We start from the raw sequence: 10373 nt of genomic DNA, 5'->3' as shown, positions 1-10373 counted from the left end.
AGGACAGGCTGGGGAAAGGAAGAGGAGAAGGATCCTGTAGGTTAAGGCAGCCTTCTCCCCTTCTGTGAATAATGCGTCAGTCTGCTCTCTGCTTCTTCCTCCTCCTGTCTTTATCCTGACAACACCAGGCCTGCGAATGAGGAGAGAGCGAAGAGTCCCTGCAGTTGACCTCTCTGCAGAACCTGGGATGGATGAGAAGGGGACCCTGCTTCATCTGTCGTCCCCCCCAGGCCTGGGAGTGGATGGGGAAGACCCCCTGGGGCTGCACCTATTGAATCACCCCCAGCCCCGCCCCAGGAGCTACCAGAGTGGAGGCAGAACTGATGTAGGAATGAAGGGGTCAGGGTTGTGGGGTGTGGAACTGATGTGAGAAGTGAGGAGGTATGTAGTTAACTTCTTGGCCAGGGGATGGCAGCTGTGGGGCTAGAGAGGTGCAGACTTAAATAATTAGAATTTTAAGGTATGGGGGGAAGCTGGAGGCTCCACACCAACAGGAGCCAGGGGGCGCCCCTGTAGTTGGAGCCTAGATCACCTGAAAGTCAATAGGTTTGGGAGAACAGGGGCCAACACTAATTGTCGCAAATCTTGTGCTGGTGTGGGGAGTTAAAAAAAACAGAAGAGAGACCAAAAAACAAGACCCAAACCCTAATTTATTTTCAAAAAAATCTCATGGCTTTGGGCACTCATATCATTTTGGAGGACGGGGGTGGGCTCTGCCAGGATGTTTTTAACTTTCGGGGTCAGCGGTCCTGCGCGTGTTGTGTGTCCAGGGCAGCAGAAAATGGCTCTTGGCGAGATGGCCACTGCCGGGGAGGGGCAGGCATGAAGCGAACGATGTAAATGATCTCCACGAGGCCGGCTGAAACGAGGGAACTATTCAGAGGCAGCCCCACGCTCCCCGAGCCCTGTCGCCTGCTTCTCAGCGTGTCCTATCACACGCTCCCCCCACCCCCGGAAATAGGCCGCGTGTTGCCCAGGCCTGGTGGGTGAGCGCAGGGACCGCTGCGCCCCAGGCGGTCAGACAGACTCTGTCTCTCTATCCCTCCCCCCCCCCCCCACCCCGGCCCCGTAGAGACTCCTCCTCCCCCCAGGCAGGGGCGGGGGCTTGTCTTTCACCCGGATGTGGGACGTTCGGCCCCGCCCCCGCTCAGGCCCCGCCCCGGTAATGACGTAAGGAGGCTAGGCGGAGAGAGTCGGGCTCTGGGCCACCGCCATTTTGGTTGCGTCTGGCCAGGGCCGGCGGGTTTGTCAGGCGCGGAGCCGGGCGGCGGCGGCGGCGGCGGCGGGGCGGGATGTCGGCGTTCTCGGAGGCGGCGCTGGAGCGGAAGCTCTCGGAGCTCAGTAACTCCCAGCAGAGCGTGCAGACGCTGAGCCTCTGGCTCATCCACCACCGCAAGCACTCGGGGCTCATCGTCACCGTCTGGGAGCGGGAGCTGCGCAAAGGTGAGGTCGGTACCGGGCAGGCCTGGGGCTCACCTCTCCCCCGGCACTGGCCGCCGGGACAAGCAGGAGCCCCGCTCCGCCGATGGGGGCGGCCGCTCTGTGCCTTCTCCGCCTCGCCCCCCCCCCCCCATCCCGGAAGGCGGCATTGCCCGCTCCTCGCGGCACGAGGCCTGTCCCCGGTGACCCGCCTCCTCCACGGCTGGGAAGACATCGCCCGGGGCCGGCGCGTGGCGTGGGGAGCGGGCCCGGGGTAGGAGCTGCGGCCCTGCTGCGGGCTCGGCAGCGCTCCCTGCCTTCGCGCGCTGGGGGAAGGACGATCCTGCAGGTGAGTCCTCGGAGATGCGCTGTGCCAGGGTCAGTGTTTCTATCCGTACTGTGCCTTGCTTGGCGTGGAGACTCCTCCTAGCTGCGTCAGCGGGTTTTTCTCTTTTCAGAGAGAATTAGCGGGTAGGACTAATTAAAGGGACACTGTCAACTTTACAAATAGCGCTTTTTTAAACCGATTATGTTTGTTCGTCGCACTGAAGATCAGTATGACAAAGGCTAGAGACTCGTTTTCCCTTTAGGTGTTTACTTTCAGTATTTGACATTGTTTTGTGTATAATCAGTTTTGGAGTGTAGCAGGCAGGTTGCTGTTTGTGGTTCTTTCACAGCAGCAGCCTAGAGTAACTAGGTTAAATAGAAACATGTGATGTGTAACTACAAAAATGGGCAGAGGGACTCAGACAGGTGTGAGAACTGAAGCTTTGTTTACCTGGCTTTGGAAACTGACTATATTTCAGACTGACTTTTTTAAAGTTTGAGGTTATTTCCTTAGTAATATGCATTCATGCTTAATTTTGTTTTTCCTAGCAAGTGAATTGTAGACTTCCTGCTGCAATGACGAGAGCTGGCCTATCTGCCATAGTACCAGAAGTCACCTTAGCTGATAACTTACTGTGCCTGGCAACTTTTGCTTTCACTCTTCCCGTAGCTACCTTTACACAGTAGAGACATTTAGGGATTTGAACAGGAAGACTTTAGGGGTGGGTTTTTCATTAGGGAGGAGAAGCTGGTAGGCAGCAGTCCAACAAAATTGACAGGAAAAATTTGGCTGACCTGCAGATGGTGCATGTGCCATGTCATATTGATAGATCATAGTGGTGGATCACAAAAACAACGAGGAGTTCGGTAACACCTTAAAGACTAACAGATTTATTTGGGCATAAGCTTTCATGGGTCAAAAACCCACTTCTCCAGACCCACTTCTCCATGCATCTGAAGAAGTGGGTTTTTGGCCCATGAAAGCTTATGTCCAAATAAATCCGTTAGTCTTTAAGGTGCTACCGAACTCCTCGTTGTTTTTGTGGATACAGACTAACACGGCTACTCCTCTAAGTGGTTGCTCAAAGATTTTTTTTTCCTCTGGGTTGGACCGCATACCTTCATAAACATAGAATTAGTTTATCCTAGAAACACGGGTTTAAAATTAAATAGGATTAAGTTAAAAGGAAAACTTTAGTATTATACCTTATAATTATTTTAGCCTGTGTTGAAACAGTAAGTAAATTGTTTTAATATCTTACATTAAGCTTCCATGTGTTTTGTATTAGGAACATTTGCAAATACATTTGATTTAAAATACATTTTAGTTCACTTCTTGCAGAAAATGGTTCTCTTTTGAACTTTCAAATCACTAGACTGAACAGAGTAAGTATAATTAAAAAACAAAACCCAAAACTCGTGGCTTCTGGGTAGAAACATGGGATGTCAGAATGCACAAACTGAAGAGTGACATGTCTACTACACAGATATGTAGGTTTAAGTATTTTATCTCATTACCGTATCTACTTGTTCATAAGCCGAATTTTTTAAGTAAAAAAGGGAAGCACCAGAGAAGGGGGTCAGCTTATGAACGGGTATAGAGCGGGAGAGGTGGGACACAGCCCCTCCCCCAACAGAGGGAGCAAGGAGAGGCAGCAGAGCCAGAAGGGAAGAGGTGGGGCCGGAGTCTCTCCGCTTCTGGCTACACTGCTCTTTCCCCCCCAGCCTTCGAAGCAGCTGCAGCTCTGGGGCTGGCACGCTGCGGCTGTGCTGCCCGGCCTGGCCCGCCGGAGCATGCTGCTGCCAGGCACGAGACATCCTCCCCTGGCCCTCCCCAGATAAGGTGGGAAGGGATGCGATGGGGAGAGTATGGGGATCCTGGGCTAGTTGTAGGGTCATGTGGAGGCTGACCCCCAGATTCCCCCTCCTCCCCCGCAAATTTCCCCACTAGTTGCTGTCCCGGCCTGTAAGGGTAAGCTGCTGGCACAATGGGACACTTTGTTCACTTAGGTTTATCTTGCTCAAGGTAAACAAACCATCTCGGGCTGCCAGCAGCTTATCCTGATACCCTGGGATCCAAAGTTTGCTGACCCCTGAATTATAGGGTCGGCTTATGAATGGGTCATAAAAATTTTCCATTTTTACTTATTCATCGGGGGGGCAGTGCGGGGGGCGGTCAGCTTATAAAGAAACCGGCTTATGATCGAGTATATACAGTATTTTGTAAAGTAAAAGTACCTTCCCTATAACAACACTGTCTCTGGAGCAGTTTCTCTTGTTTTGAAAACAAATGTATGGTATTTCTCCCACATCTCTAAACAAAAATCCCAAACACCCCCCAAATAAATTATTTAAGATCACTGTTTTGAGTGATTGAAGTTTATGATGAATAGCTGATGTAGGAGCCTTTTAAAATTGGTTTTATTTTCTATCTTGATCAACATACACATGAGAGTGAGCGTATGAGGCAGTCACTGTAGTGCCATCAGTATATTCCTGAAATCTAGCTCTTTAACTCTTTATCAAGTTCAGATAGTATAGTTAAGGCTATGTTTTAGTCACGGGTATTTTTTGGTAAAAGTCATAGACAGGTCAGGGACTGTAAACAAAAAATCGCGGGCCTGTGACCTATCCATGACTCTTGCTAAAAATACCTGCTGTGAAACTTGGATGGGGGAGCAGTCTGCGGATGCTGGGGGAGCTGACCTGAGACCCCCGCTGGGACTGGGGGAGGGGTGTGTGGCCTGGGACTGGGGGAGAGGGGCTGGGCTGTGGCCCGGGACCCCTGCTGGTACTGGGGGAGGGAGGGTTGGCGGGGCTGGTATGGGCTTCCTACTCGGCTCCGCATCCCTGCAGCTCCTAGGAGGCAGGGGCCAGGGCAGGAACTCCTCCACTGCTCCCGCCACAAGTGCTGGCTGCCACAGCTCCCCCAGCCCCAGCCGCTGCATAAGTCACAGAATCTGTGACAGACTCATAGCCTTAGGTATAGTTGCTTGACTAGAGAAATGGATGAAAATTAGATGGTTGAGAACCACAGACAGAGTTTCAATCTTATTTGGTCGTGCTCCTCCCCTTCTTTGCATCTGTAGTAGTTTATGCCTCCCACTCCACCACACAAGTATGTATACTGATTTTAAAAAAAAATCAATATGTAAGTCTCATTAAATATAAAAAACAGTAAGGCATTGATTCAAACAGAACCAACAATCCATTATAATAAGAGCAAAAGTAAAATTGTGGTTGATACTTACAATTAAATGTGGACCCCACATCATAGCAAATGGATTAATGTACAGATGGCAATGACTTTGTATAATGCTATGCAAGCTTAAAAAAAATCCATCAAAATACACAGCAGCATCTGAGAACCTGTATGGAGGAATCAGCTTTGCTAATTATTCATTGCTGTGGGTAAAGAGTGCACAGTAAGTCTTTTTTTCCTCTAAAGCATCTCACGCCTCTCCCAGAATACATTGCACGCTTTTAGAATCTCTGCTCTAAGTAAATGGAGGTAGTGTTGGTTGGCAGAATGAAGCATTCTGAAGAACTGACAGTAATGTTTTCCGGTAGCACCTGTCTCCAGCTGTCAAGCTTGTGCCCTCTTGCGGGAGGGGATCTGTATGGGGTCCTTAGCAGTGATTACTAGAAATACTATTCTTTTAATCTTCACCTGAATGGTGATTTGGCTACAGTGTTTCGTGCCTTTGCCACCTCAAAGTAAGATTGTGCAATTCTTCCGACTTGGGGCTGACCTCTAAGTATCTGGAAACTACAGCTGCTTAGACATGTGGCAGGCCAGCTCCTGTCCAAGAAAAAAACACTGAGATCATTTCATGTTGCACTGTCCATTTCAAGGTCCTGGTCCTCATTTTTTAAGCTATAGAGATTGCCTTTTGTTCCACATCCCAACTTTCAGCTGCATTTGGGGATGCTGTGGCTGACAAACCCCAACCTCTATCTTAACTATTTGCCTGTGATCACCACAGTATTTGAAAGCCTCACAAAAGTTGTTACTTATATTTCAGTAGTCTAGAAACCCCAGCCAAGATCAGGGCCTCATTGTGATAGATGCAGTACTAACACATCGACAGTCCCTAACCCCAGTAGTTTCTAATCTAAATGAACAATATAGGCAAAGAGTGGGAGGGAAAACAGGCATAGAGCGAAGTGACTTGCCCAAGGTGAGACAGTAGGTCCCTGGTAGTACCAGGCATAGAATCTAGGTCTCAGGAGACCTAGTTCCGCGCCTTTTTTATCAAACCACATGAATACATCTTCCCAACTCCCCTGCCTTGTGAGATAAAGAATTAGTAATAACTTTGTTTTCGAGACTATGTGATTTTTGCCAGTGTTACCCAGGAATTCTGTGCAGAATTAAAAATTGAACCCATATCTCCTTGAGTCCCAAACCAATGCCTTTAACCATAATGCCATCTTTCATCTCATAATTCATTCTTGTGGAAGGCCCTTACAGTGGAATATGCCATCACCAGGGATAAAATGAGCAACCTTAAGAGCACAATACAATGCAAGACTAATTTCTCTGTAGCCTTTCACTTAACTAATGAGTGGAATGGTCATGGATGTGTGTCCTGGACAACTGTTTGCCTAGTTTTTCATCTTAAATGGCTTCAGTATTAACGATAGGAGCTCTTAGACCCTTGTTCCTCTTTGTCAGTGGCACCTGTATTTCTAAAATTGTGTAATGGGAACGAGACACTATGTTGAAATTGGAGTGAGGAGGTGATATTTAGACACACACATACTATTTACTGTCTGGATAAGTTAACATCTTGTAACAACTTTCTTCTACTGGAGCCATGAGATTCTGGTTCTGACAGTGAACTATTGCAGTTTGCTTTAAAAACTAGCAAAACTAGCAAAACCCAGCAAACTTCTGGTATATGAAAACAGACTTCTCAACATGTCTTCCTTTGGGGTACAATTAGCTAGAATTCTCATATTTGTAATTTTTTTGTCCTCTTAAAATTTCATATTAAAGCACAGATCTTTTCTTTAATGTTTTGGGTTTTATTTTTAGCTTATTCCTATTTTTCTTTCCTTCAGACCCCTTGTCCAGAGTAACTTAGGTAAATTTTACCTCACTTGCTCTTTGGTAACTTATGTAAAGATGGTTACAGTAATAGGAGTTGTTTAATTCCATTATACAGCTTTTTTTCTTGCTCTCTTTCTCCAGTCGCCAGTAAGGAAAGACTCTTTAGATCATGCTTTTAAGAGTACAGAAACAAATGGGATCGGAACGTTTTTTTTCTGTGCTGATGTCTACAGTAAGATAATGGGAAATGGCTGATCAAGTTGAATTGAAGTAACTCTGAACTAAGCTCCCATCCTTAGTTGCATGTTCTTTAACAGTCTTTGGACTGAAATTCTTTATTAGAATAACTTTGTACAGTTGCAGAAGAGAGATAGTTTTTAGCTGTTATAGCTTTCACTTTGTCTAGATGTTTGTGTACATAAATTCAAAGGAAAATTGTTAAATGTAATCTGTTAAATTTTCATACAATTATATTTGTAACATTTGGAAGTATGTAAATTAGAATTATTTCCAAATAGGTTGCTCAGTTTGCTGCAGTCTTATGGCATATAATATGACTTTTTTTACTTATTTGGCTTGGTTGTAGCCAGCAGCTGGACAGTAGGATTTGTTGATGCATTTACAGTCCCTTAGTGTAAACAGAATCTGAGTGTTTTGTAATCATGCATAACAGTTCATAAACTGTGTGATTTTCGACCTTTCTCTTCAGATTTATAGAATAGACTTTTTACTGATTCTTCTTGACTGTAACTAATGAATACATTAAATGTATATATTCTAGAATTCATCATTTTGTGAAATTACTATGGGTTAACAGGGGACTTCTGGCATCTGTCATACGATGATATATTCATCAGATGAGTCTGCTCATTAGAGACTTTCTTTAAAAGGTTGGTTGGAACATATATGCTGAATGCTTCTGTAGATGGACTAGTATGGCTTTTAGTGTGTGTTTAAACTTGTGTTTCACTCATTTTGGTTTTGTTTTTTAATCTAACCTATGAGATAATATATATTAAATTTTAGATTTTTTTGGCGTAACTGTCATTTAGTTCATGCTCTGGGTCTGTGCTAGCATATTGATGAAAATTTTTTATATTGAAAAGAGGCTGTAACAATTAATTTGAAGCATGACACCATTATTACTTCAGAGATAAGAAACTACAATGATTAAAGCCCAACTATAATTTTAATAGCATTGTCATGAACTTCAGTTGAGATTGACCCCTCTAGGTTTGTAGCTGTTTCTTTCATGCATGTTCAGAGTATGTCAGCCTCTTGATGTGACGTCATAATGCATTGTAATGGCTCCAAACTGTGGCTTTTTTTGGTAAGAAGAAGTTGCCTTTCTGTTTGGTTATGTTCAAACTTAGCCACCTGGATCAAAGCATTTGTCTGTATGTGGGGTTGGGGATGGGTGGCATTATCTGAAGGGGTCAAATCAGACAGAGAAAAGTATTGATACTGTCCCAGTTCCACCCATGAGACACCATCCGATGAAGTGAGCTGTAGCTCACGAAAGCTTATGCTCAGATAAATTGGTTAGTCTCTAAGGTGCCACAAGTACGCCTTTTCTTTTTGCGAATACAGACTAACACGGCTGCTACTCTGAAACCTGTCATTTAGAGTACATCTTTGTATCATGATCACCCCTGTCCTTCCTTGTATGTTGTAATCAGCAGCGTAATAGCTAACAATGCTTACATTTAAAATTTTCATGATAGTGTACCTTAGTTAACCTATTGAGATGAGTGAGGCAGTTCACACTTCTCCGAGCTGTTTCATGTCTGTAGGGTCAGATGGATATTAATAGGGAAAAGCTATATTTTTGGAACTATAAGGGCTAAACGTTTAAAAAATGAAAGTGTAGATTCTAGAGCCCAGAACATCAGCCATCAGAGAAAAGTACCAGTTCTTCAAACTGCCATGAACTGGATCAGTCTGACTCCTGATGTAGTGGGTTAAAAATTTAACTTTCTCTAAATATATGATCTGTGCATGATACTCCTGTTTTAACTCTTGAGTGGAGAACTGGTAGAATCTCCCCAAATTCTTAACCTATGAGGGCAGTGGTAGCAAAGAAGAATGTGAGTCAGGTCCCCACTAGTTGTTTCATGTGACTCCCTCTACTGTATATGCTTGCTGCCCTGAAAACAATCCAGTCACTTGCTCCTTAACTGCAGAGAAGCTGTACCACATCAGCTGTTGTAGCTCTTCTCTGGATCCCAGTAAGTGCTTGAGGTATCCTTTCTCAACACCAACTTTGTCTTTCAGTCAAGTCTGGAACTTATTGACGTTCTTATCTTGGCTTCTGATGTTTGGTGCAATTCTTCAGTGCTTGACTTTTGTCAGTACTTTGGCACTTGGTGGCACTTGATTTTTTTGTTGTTGTTGCCACCTTAGCGTTCTGACACTTACTAATCGTTGGTACCTGTTGTCTTCTTTGGCATTCTGTTTTTTATTTTGCCACCAGCTCATCACCCTGCTGTTTATCTTTTCCCTACTGAGGCAGCTTTTGTAGTCTTCACGGAGATTTCCTGAGTATGGGTAACTGGGTTAGATAACCCTGCCTACAAGCATCCACGCTGCTAAGCCACACTTGAGGCCTGTCTGGTAGGTGCATGCATCCTGGTTACATGCTAGAATTTCCAGGAGCATATCCCGTGGTTCTTAGTTCAATACCACCACATGAATTGTTTTGTGTTGTATTTTGGAAGAAATTATTTGTCCCTCCCAGGTCCCTGTGTGGAAGAGTTCTTTGCTAACCAGCACAGAGAATTTAAACACTTTTGGCACTGCACACTCCTCATTTCCATCTTCACCTCTGTTCCACCCACTGACAAGGGATTGATCCAGATCAGGATGATGACCTGATCCAGCAGTTGTCACTGTTAATCCAACACCTGTTTTCACAACTGGAGGCAGATAGAGGGCATGGGACTTGGTAGAGAGCATTTTGAAAGCAGCTAGTGGCCATCAGAAGGTGGCAGCAGGCCTTGGTGTGGACACAGCAGAATTGAGGCAGCTGATGCAGGTTGTAATAGCTGTAGATTCTCCTGTGTTGACCTGATGCTGGATCAGGAGCACAAGTACTGAGTGGGTCTACACTGTCATGTGGACCCAACCCTCCAGTGTCAGGACATGCAGATGAGGGAATCCAGAATTAGGCTCTTACCTCAGACTGCTACAGGTTGGTTGCTAACCAGTTTTACATCAACTGTGACCATCTCCTTCCCTCCACAAGGTGCATGTGAAGTTGTACCCTGATGTAAGAGTGCACTCAGAAGAATTTGCATACTAAGCAGTTGCGGGATGGTGGTAGAATGTACATTTGGACGATTGATGGTAAGTTGGCACAGCTTGCAAACCTGTTTGGATGTAGTATGCCCAGTGACATCTGTTATTGGGACATGCTGTGCACTCCACAACATATGCAAGCACAATGGAGAGAGCGTTCTCCAGGAATGGGTTGAAGATTGGCTGCCTGTTCACCCGAACCTAAGAGTGCACCTTTGATCACTGGGGCTGGGAGAGCAAGGGAAGTAAGGGATGGCTTGTTTGCCCACATCCA

General features: G+C 45.5%; 1 protein-coding gene and 1 long non-coding RNA gene across 9 annotated transcripts in view; one reads left to right on the top strand and one right to left on the bottom strand.

Annotated features, from left to right (window-relative positions):
• Nucleotides 1-630: 630 nt before the first annotated feature.
• Nucleotides 631-1872, bottom strand: LOC142071130 (uncharacterized). Its single transcript, XR_012667125.1, has 2 exons — nucleotides 1477-1872; nucleotides 631-859 (listed from the first exon to the last, which is right to left on the bottom strand). It is a non-coding gene; the product is annotated as an uncharacterized LOC142071130 (long non-coding RNA).
• Nucleotides 1180-10373, top strand: part of RPRD1A (regulation of nuclear pre-mRNA domain containing 1A) — a 68041-nt gene continuing 58847 nt past the window's right edge. For 3 of the 8 annotated variants that reach the window (XM_048839291.2, XM_048839290.2, XM_048839293.2), the window contains exon 1: nucleotides 1181-1443. In XM_048839291.2, coding sequence (XP_048695248.1) covers nucleotides 1293-1443 — 151 coding nt within the window. In that variant the 5' untranslated portion in view covers nucleotides 1181-1292. Of the gene's footprint in view, nucleotides 1444-10110; nucleotides 10148-10373 lie in introns of those variants that run through there. The other 5 variants (XM_048839292.2, XM_048839294.2, XM_048839295.2 and 2 more) reach the window with 5 other exon arrangements.

The sequence above is a fragment of the Caretta caretta genome, chromosome 2 (assembly GCF_965140235.1).
Source record: "Caretta caretta isolate rCarCar2 chromosome 2, rCarCar1.hap1, whole genome shotgun sequence".
Classification (NCBI taxonomy): domain Eukaryota; kingdom Metazoa; phylum Chordata; order Testudines; family Cheloniidae; genus Caretta; species Caretta caretta.
Note: the sequence above shows the minus strand (reverse complement) of the source record. Positions and strands in the feature narration are given on the sequence as shown.